Source organism: Solanum pennellii, chromosome 2 (assembly GCF_001406875.1).
Source record: "Solanum pennellii chromosome 2, SPENNV200".
Taxonomy (NCBI): domain Eukaryota; kingdom Viridiplantae; phylum Streptophyta; class Magnoliopsida; order Solanales; family Solanaceae; genus Solanum; species Solanum pennellii.
Window position 1 is genome coordinate 48,092,321 of NC_028638.1, and position 19,959 is coordinate 48,112,279.

A 19,959-nucleotide genomic window follows, 5' to 3' on the forward strand; every position below is an offset into this window, starting at 1 on the left:
TATATATATATATATATATATATATATATATATAATTACAAATAAAAAGACGTATTTTTTATTTAAAAATTGAATTTATTTTAAAACATATAACTTTAAAAAGGCGAAATAAACTAGTTGACAATTATACTTGTACGTGTTTGTATTATGGACCCTTATACTTAACTATTTATTAACTGAACTCATAGATTCAATCAAAATAAGATTTTTAAACCTTCCTATCATGTATATAGTCCACTCTCCTCTAAAAAAATGACATGTCAAACATTTATGATAAATGAATTACATGTCATAATAACCTTTATTAATTACTTTTAAAAATTTAACCAAACTTATAAATAAAAGGTACTAACATAATAAAATAAAAATTAAAACAAAAAATTGGGAGTCACATGACTACTGTACATCTTCTCCTCCATTCCCATGGTAAAGTCGTCAAATTTTACCTGAGAAATTTGTTTCCACCACCACCGCCACTCTTCTTGCCAGAGAACATGTGGTCTCTTCCGCACCCGTCTCCATCTCCGATACGATTTTCCTTTCCTCATTCTCCAATCTCCGGAAATCCAGCACCCCTAAGTTGCTGCAACACCGACTCCGACCGGCAAACCTCCTCGTCGCCACCCATTTTGCAGAAAAATGAATCAGCGCCATCTCTCTCTCACTCCACTCCGAATCAGCAGATTCCAGCAAACACCATCGCTCTCTCCTTTTACCGGTGAATTAGTGACTGAGGGAGGTGGCAATACCGAGAGATCTGCATTAAAAAGAAAAAGGGGTTGGACAGGGATGGTGATTGAGCATGGAGGAAAGTATCAAAATAGTCCCTCTTCTTTGGGCTAAGGCTCAAAGTGATTTGTGTTTTCACATGGAGCATTAATACTCCCACTTGTTTGCAATAGTGGTATATTTTTGGTCCTCCTCCAAAATTTTACTTATTTTTTGCATTGATTTTATACATAATCTATGTATGAGATGTTCAATCGTCATTTTATATACTTAGTAAAAATAACAACTGCATATCAAAGAATGTGAGAAGAAAAATAATTTATTTTGTCTAGTAGAAATTGTATTGCAGGCAAAGTCGCAAGATTCATCACGATAATTTCACGTATAATAATACAATTTTTTCTTTTCTTGCAAATTCATATGTCAAAATGTTCTTAGTTTAGTTGCAATAATATTTCTCTTGAATAGAAAAATGTGTTTTTCTTATCATTTCTCTTAGATAAAGTTATCATTTCTATTAAATATATAAAAAGACGATTGGACATTCCTTATATAAAATTTTGGTCAAAATTAATGTTAAAAAATAGGCAAAATTTTAGGAGAGAATAAAAAATGCACCAATATTGCAAACATTAAGGACTATTAGTGCTCCGTGTCAAAATTCAAGATTTACTTTAAGTCTTAACCCAAAAATGAGGAACTATTTTGAGCCTTTCCTCGAGCATGGATGTAAATCGTTGAGAAAGGGTTGAAAGGTTGAAAAAGAAGGATTCTTATTCCCTTTATTTTATTTTTTAGTTTTATTCTTCTATAATTTTAATAATTCTTAAATATGATATATATATGAAGGGTTCATAATATAAACTCATACAAATATAAGGATCCACTAAATTATTTCGCCCTATAAAAATAAACACAACTTACCTAATAAAATTGGGAAAAGAGTCTGATATACCCCTCAACTTTGTCATTTAGAGCTGACATACCTCTTGTTATGAAAGTGACTTATATGTACCAATACTTATAAACAAATGACTCACATATACTTTTTTCCTCTAGTGAAAATGAAAAAAAATTAATTTTAATCTAATTATTTATTTATTTTTTATAAAAAATATAATACCGTATGAGTAAATTTAATCCTCATCAAACATATTTTTTTTGTTGCAATGACTATTTAGAATTATTATTTTAATAATTAAATTTATTCATATTTCACTAATATTCTTGTAAAACTTATTGTAGATGACAAAATTTTTTTCTTCGAAAACAAAAATCAAATTACAATATAGACAAAAAAATAGTCGAAGTTTTTTTCTCTTTAAACTAAGGAATGAAAGAAAAAAATAAAATAAGAATAAGAAACTCAAATAATTATGATAAAAGAAGTCAAAAAATAATTTATCTATGAAAGAAATTAAAACATACCTTGAACTTTGAGAGAAGAATCATATATACTCTTAAATAATTTTTAAAAAAATTAAAATTAAAATATATAAATTTAAAACTAATATTTTAACTTTCGTTAAATAAAGGGTATATGTGAGCTCATTTTGTAATGCCAGGGGTATATGTGAGTCGTTTGTAGAACAATAATGACGTATATGAGTTGCTTTCATAACGAGCTATATATCAGCTCTAAATAACAAAGTTAAGGGATATATTAAATCCTTTTCCCGATAAAATAACATAATTACTTATTTTGTCGACCGATAAGGGACAAATGATCTTACCCCTTAGCTGTAGGATAGACCCGGCCCAAGGTCAAGAGATGGATACTTACTGAACCATATCTAATTAATAAAACTGATATATTCCTAACATGAAAATTTTTAAAAAAATTATAGTCGTATTTCCCCATATCTCCAAAACCCTAAGCCGTCGACCGTTGCAGCGCCCCTCTCTCAGCCATCGGCACCTCCATCGTCTGAAATTCGTTCAGGTAAGATTTTTTTAATTTTCGAAATTTCTAATAATAAACTTTCAAGGGCTACTCATATACAGCAAATCTCGTCGAATTATGCATTCTTCTTCAGAAAGAGGGGGATAAAATGGAATATAGGCTCCATTTGATTTATCTAGGAAAAAGGAAAAAAAAATCATTCTAAACAGATAAAAGGAAAATGTTTAAGTTGGGTAGTTTTTAGTGATAAATACACATCACTTGTTGAGTTGTGTTTGGTTTGCTTGTGGACTAAGATATTCTAGATGGGTTTCTATAGATTTGGATTTGTCTTTTAGCCCTGTGTTCTGGATTCGCTGCACTAGTTTCTGTTTTTTTTTTTTCTGTGTTGCACTACTACAATAACGATTCTGTGTTGTATCCCTTCCATTCATTTTTACTTGTCACTTTTTGATTTGACACAATCATTAAGAAACCATTCTTTGATTTTACCAAATTATCCTGTTTAGTATTAGGAAAAAATTGTTCTTTCTTGATACATCAAAGTGACAAAATCTCTTACTGTTTGTCTGTAAAGTAGATGTTATGCTTAACACATTAAATGTATCTTTATACTTGAAGGAAAATTTAAGTTATTGGGTATTCCCATTATGCAGTATCTCTGATTAATTGAAAATCTTTTGTAAAATTTTAAAATTTACATATTCAAAAAGTACACGAAAATTAGAATAAATTCCAATTCTTCTTGATGATAAAAATTGGTGTCTCTCAAAAAAGGGACATGACAAGGAATTTAGGATGGAGGAGTATCTTTTAACATCTTTGGCATTTGGGATAGAAAAACTTTTGAAATTAAAGGAACGAAGACTTTTGAAACTTGGGGTACTAAGCATGTAAAGTGTGGTTATAAAAGTATTGAAAAATTTGTGGTCTTAAGTATGCCATTGTACTCTTAGTGAGAATCGTTTATAGCCACACAAATATCATTCTTTTTTAAATGGTTGAAAAAGGAAATAGGTTCTCATAGATTGAAACGGAGGGAGTAGTTACAATGCGAGTCTGCAAGTGTCTAGGATGCCCAAGGACAAGTAGCGTGGAGTATACAAACCAGGATTCCACATTTGACAACTTTAAATTGTGAAGCAAATAGCACACACATGCATTTTTTTGGTAGTTGATATTTGTACAGATGGATGTCTTATGTCCCTTTGTTGTTTCCTCCCTCCAAACTAGGGCTAGAATAAACTCCAGCAGTTAGTTGTGTGGGTGCCTGATTTATCTTCTCAGGTAAATAATTTGTGATCATGTGCTTGTTTGATTAGTGTAGGAGGTAGAAATCCTGTGCCTGCCTGGTAATGCAAAGACATTTCACCATGTCTGCTGATCCTGCTTTGGTGGAGGAGGATGCTTCTTCAGGCTCAGGAGAGGACTTAAACATGTTAGATGGGCACAATAAGCATCAAACTGTAACGCCAAATTCAGGTCGTCGCAAGAGAAGTCGCAAGGCAACTGGTGATGCTATAGTTGATGCAATGCTGGAAATTGCAGCTGCTTCAAAGATGAGGGCAGCTGCCATTATGAGGAATGAGGAACGCTTTGCTATAAGCAAATGCATAAAAGTATTAGATGAAATGCAAGGTGTAGATCAAAGTATCTACTTTTTTGCATTGGATTTATTCGAGAATTCAAATGCCAGAGAAACTTTTATCTCTCTGAAGAATGAGAGGCGCTTGATATGGTTGCAGTGTAAGTACAATTCGGCAAATGCAGCTAGCTAATGGGATCCTCTTTTAGTTCTCGACTTTCATATAGTGGGTTTTGCTAGGACATTTTGACTGTATACTACTATTACTTCCCAACATCTATTTATTACTGGATGTGGCTGGATGCTTAGTTCTAATTCCTAATTGTTGCCAGCTGTTATACAAACAAAAAAAACTACTCTGTTTTACTAGAGTGTTTTCAACTTCTTTGGTTGTGCGACGCTGGTTGCATACTTCAAACTTGATCTGCCCGATTATTTTAGTTAGTAATATGTGATCATAGAGAACTCCGGAGTTGTGTAAGTTATCCACAAAAATTGGTAAACTAGTACTTTGAATTGTTTTTGTATATTATCTTGCTCTTGGTATTAGCTTGGCATTTTCCTGAATATTTTTATTGATGTCATTTCAATGTCTGAAAATTTGGTGTGTTTGTTGCGTCTCTTTGGTGTCATTGAAGTAATAGCTACTTTCTGCTACTTATTCGTCTACCTGCCAGTGCAATAATTTGGTCTTACAAAAACTGTTAAACTAAATTATTGTCCTGCTCACCATAAAAGGCATCCACATTGTTGGCTGAGCTAAGATTTTTAATAAGGGGTATAAAATAGAAAGAACTAAACATGAACTAACTGACGGAGTTTGACATATATTATATATATACATTAAAAAAATAAAAAATTGAACCATAGGGGGTTTGGCTGAACCCATCACAGAGCCCCTGATTGATGGTCCCGCGCACAGCACGGGTGAAGAACCATCTAGTCTAATATAAGTAAACAAAACGCAACACTATATGTAATTTACAGTTGTATCAATCAATCTAAATTTTTTCCACATAATTTCATTGATTGACGTCCTTTTTGTTGAGCCAGTGCTTGACTGAATTCTGTTTTTGTTTGTTAAGTTTTGCAAATACAAACTCAGCAACTAATGATCGTTCCTATACTTCACCTCTTTTTACTCCTACTTATTTTTCTAAACGCATCATCAGCATTCAGTCCGATTGATACGAAAAATAAGTTTGAATTCATACCTTTTGGTGCTAGTAACAGGGCATTGCAATATCAAATTGTGTATGGAGGCCTTAGGCCCATATGCTAGACATGTACAATTGTACCAGTGATCCGTGACAAAAAAAGTTGTCTTTTCATGAGATGGCGACAAATAAGTAAATTGTGTGGTCCTCTCCTCCCCATAACAAACAACTACATTAGGAAATTATAAGTTGATTTTCAAAAGCAACTTCCTCATCTTTATATCTGTTTTTTTTTAATTCACTTTTACTTCTGGCAGTGTAATAACTAGTAGTAGTAGTAGTACAAAATTGATGTTGAAAACAAACATCCACAAGGTATATGATCTAAAGTTAAAAGAGTACAAACATACGGCTACATGAATTGATTAATCCAAGTGAGAGAATCATAATTTTCCACAACTTAAAAATCTTCATCTAGGTAGGTGACATGTCCATCTCATTGAATTTGTACTGCAATTTCTGGTTATTTTAGTGCCATGTGACATGTCTCATTACTTCATGCTCTCACAAGTTATAACGTCTGCTGTGTAATTAGTAATTACCGCGCTCATCACCATGTTCTTCGTTCATCTCAAAACTCCTAGAACTGGAATTGAATTAGAATTTTAACTTCCAACTCTTAAACTGAATGCATTATCAATCTCATAATGCTAATGATCTTTTTGGAAACTTACCAGATGTTATTTTACAGAGGAGCCCTTACCTATTAAACATCTATGAGAAATTGAAATCTTAACTTCCTTGAATAAAACATACTGATTACATTAAGAATATCGTTATAACATTTGTAAATATAGTGAACCACTCTTTCACTTTCCAATAGTAGTAATGCCGATGGTTTACAATATACCAATCGATGGATCTACTATGGCTCAATCGTCCAATATATACACTCAAAATCAAGATCAAAATACTACTATGATTTTCCTCTCACCAATGAATTTTTTCTAATCTTTAATATTAGTCCAATGGATTTAACCAACACTCTTGAGGCTTGTACTTGTTCCTCACAGTATCCTGACAATAATTATAAACCACAAAGTTCCTCTGAACCCAAGCATAATCAATCTTCTCTTTACTTGATAGGTGCCAAGTATTATTCTGATCCCACCAGTGCTGTGTGGTGGATGAAGCACAAGCAGGGTAAGGGTTTTTCCATGGACAAGCGTCTATGGTAAAATCCTTATAAGATGCTACAAATGGTGCATTTTCCCAGTTTATCTTGTCCAAGCCTCCTCTAGTAGCCCAGTTATCTGCATTCCATATGCTTGAAAACACGTACATCGGCCTCTGGGCTGGAAAGAAATTGTTTGTGTGATTCGCGTTCTTGTATACCCTTATTGGTACTTTATCCACAAAAAATCTGCATTTACAAGAATGTATTTGATACTTCATCGAGTCATCATCAACTACACGTTAATTTGTTTTCAACATATCCATTTCGGTATGTTCAAATCCATTTCACGAGTATCTTGATGTTAGTCGCAATTTTAAATGACCATTTTTTTTTCTTTGAAAGATTTGTTACCATAGTATTGTGGTACCTTTATGTATATAATTAGAGAAACAAAAAGTACCATAGATGGGAGTAAGATGGTTCGAATTTTTATATCATTGACCAAATTTCTTAGATTTAGATCCTAGAAATGGCGGTAAAAAATGTAATCCTAAGAAAAAACTAAAGAGTAATCGTATATGTAATTTTCCAGCATAAAAAAAAGTTACATTTTACAATGAAGTATATTATTTTACCTTGTTAATGGATCTACTGGTCGTGAATTCTGATTAATTTACTTTAATCCTTATGCGCATATGGATGAAGTACATTGAATGTAGCAAACATTTTACCTTCTTAATGGATCTACCCAACGCGAATTCCGATTAGTTTAATGATTGAATTTCGAATATCGAATAGAAAAAAGGAAAACAAAAATTGAAAAAGAAGACTTACACAATTTGATGAGAGTTCCAAAGAATGGAATAAGTATGAAAGTCGAGAGTAGGATCAAACCAAAGTTGATGCCTCATTTCACGTCCACCACTCCCATTGTTATACACATTTGTCTGAATAAGATAAGGCTGCCCTGTTCTGTTTCCCAAGAACTCAAAATCTATCTCATCTCTCAATGGCCCTGCCTCTACTTCTGAGCACATCTGTACCCCCCAAAAAAAAAAACATTAAAAAAAAAAAAGTTCCCACAAAAATGCTCAAAATGTTTGAAGTGAACTTACATAAAATGCTGTTACAACACCAGCAGAGTCACCTCCTACTAATTTCAACTTTGTGCTATACCAACCAAATCTATAGCTCTGTTTTGTTATGAACCCACAATCTAACATACCACACAAAAAAAAATGAAATGTATTCAAAATTCGAAAAAACAAAATAAAATGCGTTTCAAATTTATAGGATTTTAATCACCTGATACTTGGTCTAAGGTAAGATACCAGATCTGTCCATCTTTAGAAGTCTTGAAATGTGTACCAGGACAACTTTTACTGAAATTTTCTTCAAATGCACCTCCAACTACACCATTTGATGATGAAAAAAGGGTAAAAATTACTGATAAAATCAGAAGAACACGAGCCATTGAAGAAGCATTGCTCTCCATGGTGTTTTTTTTCTTTTGAATGAAGATAGGCTGGATCCCTTAAAAATGACAACGTTTTATTAATTATACGCGGTTTGTTACCTAAGGGCAAAATCGGAAATAACAATTTTTTTACCTCGAGAGACGAAATATAAGGCTAAGGACAAAAAAGAACGAACAAGAAACTGCTTTCATTTGAGAATATTTTCCTATTTGGACTAGAAAGATATTTCAAAAATTGAGGACCACCATTTGGTATTCTAAAAATGGAATGCTTTTCAAAATTATCAATCCAAATGTTTTTTTCAGAAACCAAAACAATTTAATTGTAGGGCAATTCTACGGTATAAATGAATGTTATTTATTGAAAAATTACATTACATATAAATTAAAAATCTTATTTAATATTAATATGTAGAGTTATTTTTTTTACATGAACAGCGCTACGACAAAGTCACATGCTCAAAACTAACCTAGCGTTCAAATTCGAACCTTTTTTGAAATTTTATACTACATAAATGGTATAGTAAATAATGCATTCTCCTAAAATGCAATATAAGAAACTAATCTCCTAAAGTCTAAATTTATACCAAAATCCAAACATCACTTAATTTATGTTTTCTCTCCTTGGAAAAAACTACTCTATTGAAAATAATTAAAAAAAATTCCTCCTTCCACTTGTTAAATCTTTGTCTTTAATGTTAATTTTAAGATAAAAAATAATTTATTTCTATCGATTGAACTTTTTTTAAAAAATAAATGAAAAGAAAGATGCAGGGTTAGTAGGAGAGAAAATTATAAGATGAGAATTACAATCTCATTAAAAAAGTAAAAATTCAAATAACTAGCAAATTAATTAAAGGGAACTAGAAGATTGTATCTATCCATCGTACTCCAATTTCCCTAAATCAAAAAAATAATATAAAAAAACAATTGAGATCTTACAGACAGATGGAGAACAAATTTAGATTATTTTAATAAGTTCATAGAATATTTTTGACAATTTTTTTTTATTTTTAAATAGAAATCTTTAAAGATGACGAATACTCTACTCAATATATTTGAATTTTAAAAGTGAGTAATTTAGGTAATATAGCACACACATCGAGAAAGAGCATGCAAAATTACAAAATACCCACGAAGAGAGTGTGAGGGTATCCATGCTGCCAATGAAGTGATTTTGGTGGCAGAAAATAAAAGTGGGGTCTAAAGTGCTATTAATATTGCAACATGGCTCCTTTTGAATGGACTTATTATATTTGATTAATTAAGTAACCAATAAAAGTGAATCATTTATTTAGTTTTTTAAGTTGATTAAATATATTTTTTCAAGGTTAATAATTCATAAAAATAAAATAAGATGAATATAATAATTAGTGCCTTGATTTTATAAAATAATAAATATTACGAACTAACTATTTATAAAAGAATGACATATAAAATGAAATGGAGGGAGTACTTCATAACCATTTATGGAGCTATAAGTATTTGTAAATTATTTTAAAACATAAATTTTTAAAAACTTCAGTTTTTTAACATCCGTGTGAAGTCAAAAGATGCTGTTACATAAATAAGATGGAGTGAGTAATTAATTTCGTATGAATTTTAGTTATCGTGGTTATTAAATAATCAATTAAGAATAATTATTAATTTTAGAAACTAAAGTATAATTAATAGCTAATCTTTAATTTTTATTCTTATTTAACTAATATAGTACATGAAATTGAGATCAAAGAATATATGAAAATAATTTAATCACGATATTCTTACAAGTAATACTAGTGGTTAAAAATAAAATAGATTAAAGGAGAATATGACATGGAGTACCTTTACTTTCACAAAAGAAAAAAAAACATCAGGTAGATTAATGGGGCAAAATAACCTTAAATTAAGGCGCTAATAAAACATGGTTATTGTTAAAGTAATCATTGACTTTACATGTTGTGAATCTCAATATTACAGATATAGGCTTTATGTTGCATAATACTATTAAAAAACCAAATCAGTGAGTTCAAATTTGGGAAGAAGAGCTTAGCCATTTTTGCTTGTTAATTAGAAACACATTTTTCAATTTTTTAAGATGGTAGTATCTTGTATTTTTAATAATTTCGTATATCAACTTGTTTATATAAGGAACAGTTTGTTTTTCTTCAAAGACATTAAGTCAAACGTACCTCCAAAATAGTAGATGTTTCAATTATCTTAGTCATTTTTGCTTGTTAGTTGAAACACATTATACAATTTTTTAGGACGATAATATCTTGTAGTTCTAATAATTCCGTAAGTCAACTTGTTTATATAAGGAAGATTTCATTTTTCTTCAAAGACATTAAGTCAAACGTTCCTCCGAAATAATAGATGTTTCAATTATTATTAAACAATAAAAACATAAAATTTCATAAAAGTCATAGTAGTAACACATTTAAATTTTTTTCGTCATCGAAGAGGAGAAAACATATAAGTAATTTCATTATCAAACAATTTCCACATCTTTGCCTAGATATTACATCTAAATATTTCAACCTCATGCGACGTAATTAATTAATGAAAAATACCTATGTTATTTTACCTTTTGAAATATTTTTATTTCTTTAATTTTAATATATCTTAATTAAAAAATAAAGAAAAAATCAATTTATTTTAAAATAAAATAAGAATTATAATTTTTAAAATTTTAAACTAAATTCTAGCCATTTAAAATTATCCTTAATTATTTCCTTATTATAATTAACTTGAGATGCTTCTTCGAATCAAGGGAAAGTTCAAATTTTGTAACGGGACATTTCATAGGGATTTGCTCCGCTATTACACAAACCTCAAAGACGGAAAAGTAGGAAGAAAACAATTTGAAGAATGGCTCACAAACCTTAAATTAAGGAAAGAAGTATTAAAGTGTTTGGTTTGTGGAGCCTGATTAATATATATAACTGTTTACTATTTATTTTTCATTTATTTTTTGTAACAAAAAATAGTCTGATTTATTAATATAAATATACCCCACCGCCATGGAAGTTTACTCACGGGGTGTTACCACGAAATATTGGTTTCTCTCTTTCTTTCTCTAGATCTCTCATCTCTTTCTCTCTAAAGTTCTTGTGTTATTTATTCATCAAGTGTGTGTGGATTCGATCCTAACAACGTCGTTTGGTAAGGTTTCAGAAGAATGGCTCACAAACCTTAAATCAATGAAAGAAGTATTAAAGGTCGTTTAGTAGGGTTATTTATAAAATGAAGCTTGCATTACGTATGTTTATGAGTAAACTTTTGGTTAGTACTTTCTCCATTTCAAAAAGAATATTCTTATTTCCTTTTTAGTTTGTGTAAAAAAGAATGACCCCTTTTCTTTTTTGATAATACTTTAACTTTAACTTTCCACGTGGCATGTTTAAGATCACAAGATTAAAGGACATTTTGATACATTTGACATAACTTTAATTTAGAACCACAAGATCAAAAAGTCTTATTTCTTTTCTTAAACTCCGTTCAAAGTCAAACTAGGTCATCATTTTTGAAACAGATGGAGTATCTTTTCTTATGCTATGTGTTGGTGTAACATTTTAATATTAATAAAAAATATATATTTATGTCACATTATATATCATGTTATGTCAATTGATGGACATTACATTTGTGCTTCTTTACTCTCATCAATTGTGGAAGAAAATGGTCATTAGTTTTTAATAATTTATGTAACCAACAACTCTTCATTTCATCCATTATACTATATTTATGTCTTATAACTTATGTAACATTTGAGCCATTCATTTGACAAATTTACTATCCACTATCTTCTATTCATTGCAAGGAAGAATTCATCACCTATAAATAGTGTAGTCTTCATTTGTGTTGAAATAGATGAGAAGAAACAAGAGAAGTACAAGAAAATATAGAGTGAAAAAGATGAGTGGTATTATATTGAGGTTAGTGTAGTGAAAGAGAGAGTTGAGACATAGAAAATATTCTAAGTCTTCAACTATATTTACTATACGAAAAGAGAGTTTTATATGTTGAAGGAAGGTGTTCTTTTGTGAAACTTTGGACTCTTCAACTAATTCGGAGTTGTTTGAGTTATACACTGTTGTTGGGCTGTTGTATCCTGAAGGGGACAAGTCAAGAGTTATACTGCAGGATCGGTGTAGATTATGCCGCAGTGGGCTTGAATCTCCTTAAAGAGAGCGATATATCCCTGCCTCAGCCTAAATATTAATATATTCATTTTCTTTCATTTTATTTCAACTATTATATTTTATATTTGTGGTATATGCCACTAACACTATATATAATTCATAGTTATACACTCTATTGTATATTTGAGAACGTATTACTAATATTATGGATTTTAGGCGTAGTAATGTGATGAGATTTAATGCATGCATTAGCATTTTAAAGACAACTACCCCTCAAAAACGCTTTTACATCTTTTTCACCATATGTGTGGATGATATTTTTGTAAATAATTATATTTGTACAAATTTTTAATATACCAATTAAACAATGCATAAGAAATACTCTATGTACAACTATTGCAAGCATTATTAACAAAAGTATTACTAATGTAAGTATTGCCAATACACTCTATTTAACATTATTTTTATGCACTGCACCAAATGACTCCTAACAATAAAGTTTGATACTATTTCCTTAGTTCCTATTTATAATAAATTACCACTGTACACTTATTTAGTTTTTTTGAGGTCAAATTTTCAATATATTAACATAAATTAGTTTATTTGATTAATTTAATTAATCGGTAAATATAAATTTTAAACATTTGATTTTTCTATGTTTGTCAAATTCATAATTTCAAGACTAATAATTGTCAAAATAAAATATTAAAACTAATGTCATTTATTAAATTGATTTTATAAAATAACAAGCATTAAGAAATATTTATTTTTAACAAGGACATAAAATAAGAACACGGGGAATGGTAAATTAGGACATCAACATTTGACATTTCTCAAGTGGATCTCAATAATTATACCATTAATAAACTAAGTTTAGTCAATCAGGGGATTCAAAATTCATTTTTAAATTACAAGTACAAGTCAAAATTCATTTTTAAATTATAAGTTCAATTTAAACATTATATTTCTGTGAAAATCAAAAATCCACCACTAATAATAAATATGAAACTTACAAGTTATATTGGAGAGTAAGACAATGTATGTCCCCCTCTCTCTATTTTCACTTGTTCTGGATGCTGATTATACACATTAAGGGGTAAAGGCCTAATAAACCTCACGACAATAGTGGTCTAATTAATATAAAGTATTGATTTTTGGTTGCATTTGCCTATCTTGGCCCGTGACTGAATCTTATCGAGCATTTACAAACAAATAATAATTATTGCTGGAATTTAGCAAGTCATTTAAGGAAAAAGAAAAATAACAGCTCCTTCGGCTCACTTTAATTTATGTATGTATTATATTATATATGTTTTTGTTTTTATTTATCACTTTTAATATATTAATAGAATTTTTCATGTTTTATATTTATTATTTGCTGTTAAATTAGGTCACATTTCTAACTCACACCCTAAAAGCTAGCTCAAAAGGAGAAATATTGTTCAAGCCTTATAAAGGAGTCTTTCCATTTTATTAATCACCGATATGAGAATTTTTGTCATTCTTTAATATTTGTTTACCAGATTATTTATCAAGACTTAAGGACTAAGACTAAACATCAATTAACATGAATATTGTGATAAAATACTTATATCATTAATTATTATATCTTAAAGAGTTTAGAAAATTTAAAATGGACAAGTAAATGACTCACCTGCTAAAACTGTCCCCTTCTTTTATCTTTTGGTGCTTTCTTGAAATTCTAATTACAAATATGATGTCTCGGCTCTCGTCGATGATATAATTCAAAAAGAATCATACCTCAAAAACTATGTATTAAAGTCCGAATGGAGAAGATTCTAAAATATCTGTTAATTATTTGAATTGGTACAAAATTATTATTTGTTTATCGTTCAATTCTGGATAGCCCAATTTTAATTTTTTACTAAAAAATATCCTCGATATTAAGTCTAAAATATTCTTAAACTATAAGATTTGCTACTCTCTCAATTCGGAATTGTTTGTCATGTTGCGTTTATCGAAAGTCAATTTGGCTAATTTTTTCAAAGATAAATTGAATCACATTAATTTGATATTTTAAACAAAAAGAAATTAAATATTCTAAAACTATATAAAAAAAACTATAAATGAAAGTTTTTGCATAGTAATATGATGAAAAAATACATTTTAAAATATTAGTCAATTTTTTTATAATTTAACTCTAAAAAATTAAAAATTATGACAAACAATATCAGATGAAAGGAGTAGAATATTTGTCTTCCATCCATCTTATGAATATGAATCGTTAGACATAAAAGATATTTTGACATCAGGTCGGAACCCAATATAATATAAGCCCCAAATCAACTTTCCAAAATGATGCAGGATTCTAGTCTCGTTACCCTTACAATAGGATTTACGCCCCTAGCTAACAAACTTCAAACGAATTTGACCCATTATAATTGGGCTTGTTGACAAGCTTTTAAAAACTAGCCACCTATTACAAATATGGCCCTTTTAGAAAATGTAGGGAAATTTCTGTGGAACTCTCTTCCCAATTGAAACTGATTCTCTTGCACCATAACTCAAATGACCATTGCCTCTAGAGCTCTCTTTCTCTTCCAGAAATCAATCGCAAAAGCAAGCACTGTAACAACAACACAAAAGTCCCAAGATTGGAGAACCCAATTCAAACAAACCCAATTAGTTTCCCAAATTTCCTCTATTCTCTTGCAAAGACAAACAAATCAATGGCATTTACTTCTCAAGAACCTCAAACTTTGTTCTTCACAGTTTACTCCATCTCTCTTCCTACAAATCCTCCACAACACCCAAACCAACCCACAGGTCTCTCTGCGCTTCTTCCACTATGCCAAGAACAATCTTGGGTTCCAACCTGATGCCAAAGTTCTTTGTACACTTGCGTATATACTTCTCGGGTCCGGACTATCCAAACCCGCAAAACCCATCTTGGATACTCTCATTCAAACATACCCACCAGCCCAAATTGTAGGTTTCTTGATTCAGTCATTGAAAGCTGGTGAAATTCACATTCAGTCTTCAGTCTTGAGCTCAGTTCTTGAATGTTATTGCAATAAAGGATTGTTCTTGGAAGCTCTTCAGGCTTATCAAATAGTTAGAGAATATGGCTATTTTGTGTCTGTTAATTGTTGTAATACATTGCTTAATTTACTGCTCAGTAAGAATGATTTAAGACTGGGTTGGTGTTATTATGGTTCTATTATTCGTAATGGGGTTCAGGAGAATGTGGTTACATGGTCTTTAATTGCTCAGATGCTTTGTAAAGATGGGAAATTTGAGAAAATTGTTGCTATTCTAGACAAGGGTGTATGTAGTCCTCTTATTTATAACATACTCATAGACTGTTACTCTGAGAGAGGGAAGTTTGATGCTGCGTTTGGTTATTTAAATGATATGTATAGTGAACGTATTGATCCAACCTTTAATACTTTTAGCTCAATTCTTGATGGTGCTTGCAAATATCAAAATGCCCAAGTGATTGAATCAGTGATGAGTTCCATGGTGGAAAAAGGACATCTCCCGAAAGTTGTGACACCTGACTATGATTCTGTGATTCAAAAGTTCTCTGGTATGGGAAAAGCATATGCAGCTGAATTGTTTTTCAGGGAAGCTTATGAAAAAAGCATTAAGCTACAAGACAATACTTATGGCTCTATGCTAAGGGCATTCTCCAAGGAAGGTAAAGCTGAAGATGCTATTTGGATGTACAACATTATAGTTGAGAGAAAAATATTCATCAATGACAAATGCTATAGTGCCTTTATGAGTGTCCTATGCAATGAAAATCCATCAGTGGAAGTTAGCAGTTTGTTGAAAGACTTGATAGGAAGAGGATTCGTACCTCCCGTATCTCAAGTATCTAAATTTGTAGTTTCTCAATGTGAAAAGCATCAGTGGAAAGAAGCTGAGGAGCTTCTGAATGTAATTTTTCAAAGAGGACTTCAGTTTGAATCTTTTTGTTGCTGCTCTTTGGTGCGGCACTATTGCTTTAGCAGAAGGATTGATTCTGCCATTTCTTTACATACTGAACTAGAGAGACTTGGTGTTGCTTTAGATGTAGAGACCTATGGTTTACTACTTGACAGACTGTTTAAATCAAGACGGCATGAAGAAGCTCTAAAGATCTTCGATTACATGAGAACACATGATATGTTAAGCAGCGGAAGTTTTTCAATCATGATTAGAGGGCTATGTCAGGAACAGGAGTTTAGAAAAGCAATGAGACTGCATGATGATATGTTGAAATTGGGGTTTAAACCTGACAAAAAAGCGTATAAACGTTTGATTTCTGGGTTTGGCTAAATAATACATTTTGGCTTCATTTATATTCTATCTCTTCACTTACAATACATACTGTACAGCATGGTTGCTCACCTGAGAGTAGATCTTGGTGATGCTTGCTTTCGGAGCCATACAATTTTTTCTCTCTATGCACAATTTAAACAGCATACAATGAGAAATGTGAATCTGTCCTTTACTTACAAAAGGTAATTTCTGTTCTTTTTCTCTTTCCCTTTTTCATTTGACTCAAAATTCTGTTCAGAAAGGATTACATTTATGTAATAGCAGCCCAATTGTTTGACAACAGAAAATTTCATACTTTTGGCTACACTTGAATGTTTTATCTGCTGATGTCATGGTGGACTCGTTTGTAAATTGTCAGTATTGACGATCTAAAGTTTTTATATCAGTCCTCTGCATCATTTCCTTAAGGATTCTCGTGATGTTAGATTGTACTTTCTTTGCCTGGAAATAGTTTCCAGTGTCTTCCTTCTAAATGTTTTCATCTCCCTTAGCAGAGGTGTCACTGTTCGGTTGCATTTCAGCTTTCACTCTTTCTGAAGTGATTCATACTGTCTCTTGTGATGTGTGACACTGAGGTCGATCAACTTAAACATCTGAGTGTAATTCTAGTGGTATATGAAGCTGTCTCTGGGCTTCCTATTAATTGGAGAATAGTTGTATTTAGTCGATGAAGTGACTAATTGCTGCATTCTAACTGCTACCTTAGGCTGCAAAATTGGTACCTTGCAAATACATAATCACAATATCTTTCTCTGTTTTCGGATGGTGGTGTGTCATTACTGGAAGACATTAGATTTCTGTGGTTTGCAATTGGTCATACAAAGATCAGCAAATGGTGCTACAACAGAAAAGACCCAAGTAAGGAAGAGAAAGACTATACTTGCTGGACTGATAAAACAAAAATACTAGTAATATGTTTTGAAGATTCTGCAAGAGGCCAACAAGACAAATTAACTGTAATTTTGTATGCTTTTGTTTTGTTCAACTCAAAACACTTCTACAATCATCTTTTCTTATTTATTACCAATGACCAGTTAAATCTCTAGTCCCACTCAAATCTCAAGGATGATATGTAATCACTTTTTATACCTTAATCAAGCTTTAACTAATGTTTCTATATTGCCAAGAAATCTTAATCCCCTTTTTAATATAGATAAATTTTCAATAAAAATATAAGTCTTTATTAAATTCATACTTGTTCACTTTAGAAACATTTAATTTCTAATTTACTCTTATTATTAAATATAATCATTAAACATTGAATGATAAATATTAGTAGTAAAATTTCCTTCTTTATATTGTTTCTTGGTGGAGCGTGTCAAAATCAAATATGGACAAAGTAAATTGATCCGACCCAAATTAAACCACATGCCCGTCGGCCCATCCATTTCTTGCCCTTCCAAATCCAACACAAGAAGTACCTTTTTGACATTTGTGCTTCTTCATGCATGCATGAAACCTGGAAATCGACAATGGCGATCTCTACAATTCAATCTTCTTTTCTACTCATTACTATCCTGTTTCTCCTCTCGCCCATCACTACCCATTCCAATTCTTCCGATGACGTACTCTCTGAGCTGATACATCTCCGATCAAAATCTCCCCTCGGTCTGATCCACCTCAAAGACCCCCTTCTCCAACGCATCCTCTCAATTCCTTCCCCTAAACCATTCTCATCCCTCATATTCTTTGACGCAAGACAACTCCACTCTAAACCCGATAACTCAATCCCAAGTATCAAATATGAATTCTCCCTTCTCTCCTCTTCTTTCCTCACCAACAACCCCCAAAACAACACTCAGATTTTCTTCTTCATCATAGAATTTCAAGAATCGAAGTCTTCCTTCGAGCTTTTTGATGTTCAATCTTTACCCCACATTCGATTAATACCCATTTATGTGACCGATGTTAAAACGGATTGTATTAAAATGGATGCTTCTGGTTATTCTATGGGAGCTGACTCGATGAAGGAGTTTGTGGAGATGAATGCGGATGTTAATATGGGTCCAATTCATGCGCCCCCTTTTATTCCGAAGAAAATGATGATGATTATTGGTGCTGGGTTTTTGATTTGGAGTCCATTTTTGGTGAAAAAGTTTGTTATTGGAAACACCCTTTTGCAGAATAAGTATATATGGATGGTTGCGTCGATTCTAGTGTATTTCTTCAGTGTTTCAGGGACAATGTATACTATAATTAGAAAAGCACCTCTGTTTTTGATTGATAGAAATGATCCAGGGAAGTATCATATCTTTTACCAAGGATCAGGGATGCAGTTAGGAGCTGAAGGTTTTGCTGTTGGATTCTTGTACACGATTGTTGGATTGTTGTTGGCACTAATGACTCATGTTTTGCTTCATCTGAAGAACAGAGGAACACAGAGTTTGCTCATGGCTTTGGGGCTTTTCGTTTCATTTTGGGCGGTAAAGAGGGTGATTTACTTAAATAATTGGAAGACTGGCTATGGTGTTCATGCTTATTGGCCTTCAGGTTGGATGTGATAGCAATGTAGTTTGTCTGTTATACTACAATTGAGCTGATCCTTATTCATCAAAAGTAGTTGAATGAAAAGTTTCAGATGTTACATTTTAGATTTATCGAGCTTTTATCTTGTAGTGAAGCATTTGTTTGCCAGTTGAAATTTTCTTACCAATAATTCTTCACTTTATATCTCTCAAACTTTACTGTCTTTATTAGTTACTTACATGATCATTAATCTTGTGGCATTTCTGTAGTCACCATTTGTTAGCTTCTATCTAATTGTCTAATATGTAAATTGTTATCATACATCGTCAGGCACAAATTCTAGCTCCTCCATAAATTCTAATTGCTTTTTAACAGACATTAGCATTGATAAATAAATTTTTACCTTCCAAATCACCAATACAAGTAATGCTGCGGCTATTGAAGGTTTTCATGGTTGGGGGCATTAATAGGACATGAAAAGGTTAATGTTTTGGCTAGAATTACAAAAAAAAAAAAGAAAAAAAAAAAGAGGAGTTGGGCTCCCAACTATGTATTCCAGCTGTTTACCCCATGCTTTTGTTATTGAATTTGTGTTGCTATCTGCAGGAAAACATCTTCCTTTTCATGTTTGTAAAGGAAGTAGTTTTCCTTTGTTGAAGACACTTGGATATGGTCTAAACGGATACTAAAAGAAATTACTTAGGTAACTTTGCAGCTATGTATTTTCAGTGAACACAATGATCTTTCATTAAAGGAGTAAATTACTAGTGAAGGAGGAAAAGATGAAAAAGGTTCGCACTTTGATGTTGTCCTTTTGTATTATCTCAATTCAAGCTATACAACCTGTGGAAGTTTTGTGACAATTTTTCTTTCTGGTTATGGATTTTACGCAGAGGAATACTTGTTTTCTTGTGTTTATCAATAATGATAGATGGTTTTATTGGGTGAGTGAAGAGTCGAGGAGGGGGAGAAATTGGTGATGGACAGTTTTCATGGTGCAGTTGAAAATAAAACAAGTGGAAAAGAATGGATTCCTCATGTTTGATTATCTAGA

At 31.5% G+C, this 19,959-nt stretch overlaps 4 protein-coding genes across 6 annotated transcripts; 3 read left to right on the forward strand and 1 right to left on the reverse strand.

Moving 5' to 3' along the window:
* Positions 1–2,527: 2,527 nt before the first annotated feature.
* LOC107009411 lies at positions 2,528–4,766 on the forward strand. Of its 2 annotated transcripts, none has more exons than XM_015208744.2 (2): positions 2,528–2,671; positions 3,960–4,766. In XM_015208744.2, exon 2 carries the CDS (start codon positions 3,988–3,990, stop codon positions 4,408–4,410), a length of 423 nt encoding a protein of 140 aa, XP_015064230.1. In that variant the 5' UTR covers positions 2,528–2,671; positions 3,960–3,987; the 3' UTR covers positions 4,411–4,766. The 2 variants fall into 2 exon arrangements, with proteins under 2 accessions (XP_015064230.1, XP_015064231.1); XM_015208745.2 differs by having other exon boundaries at positions 2,549–2,671; positions 3,955–4,766.
* Positions 4,767–6,151: 1,385 nt separating this feature from the next.
* On the reverse strand, positions 6,152–8,092 carry LOC107009076 (probable xyloglucan endotransglucosylase/hydrolase protein 8). The gene is made up of 4 exons (XM_015208344.2): positions 7,857–8,092; positions 7,667–7,767; positions 7,386–7,588; positions 6,152–6,797 (listed from the first exon to the last, which is right to left on the reverse strand). Exons 1-4 carry the CDS (start codon positions 8,044–8,046, stop codon positions 6,395–6,397), a joined length of 897 nt encoding a protein of 298 aa, XP_015063830.1. The 5' UTR covers positions 8,047–8,092; the 3' UTR covers positions 6,152–6,394.
* A 6,526-nt stretch (positions 8,093–14,618) lies between these two features.
* LOC107009282 (pentatricopeptide repeat-containing protein At4g21170) lies at positions 14,619–17,484 on the forward strand. 2 transcript variants are annotated; one of them, XM_015208593.2, is made up of 2 exons: positions 14,619–16,621; positions 16,934–17,484. In XM_015208593.2, exon 1 carries the CDS (start codon positions 14,682–14,684, stop codon positions 16,434–16,436), a length of 1,755 nt encoding a protein of 584 aa, XP_015064079.1. In that variant the 5' UTR covers positions 14,619–14,681; the 3' UTR covers positions 16,437–16,621; positions 16,934–17,484. The 2 variants fall into 2 exon arrangements, with proteins under 2 accessions (XP_015064079.1, XP_015064080.1); XM_015208594.2 differs by having other exon boundaries at positions 17,146–17,484.
* A 266-nt stretch (positions 17,485–17,750) lies between these two features.
* On the forward strand, positions 17,751–19,155 carry LOC107009283 (probable dolichyl-diphosphooligosaccharide--protein glycosyltransferase subunit 3B). The gene has a single exon (XM_015208595.2). It carries the CDS (start codon positions 17,888–17,890, stop codon positions 18,938–18,940), a length of 1,053 nt encoding a protein of 350 aa, XP_015064081.1. The 5' UTR covers positions 17,751–17,887; the 3' UTR covers positions 18,941–19,155.
* The last annotated feature ends 804 nt before the right edge of the window (positions 19,156–19,959 follow it).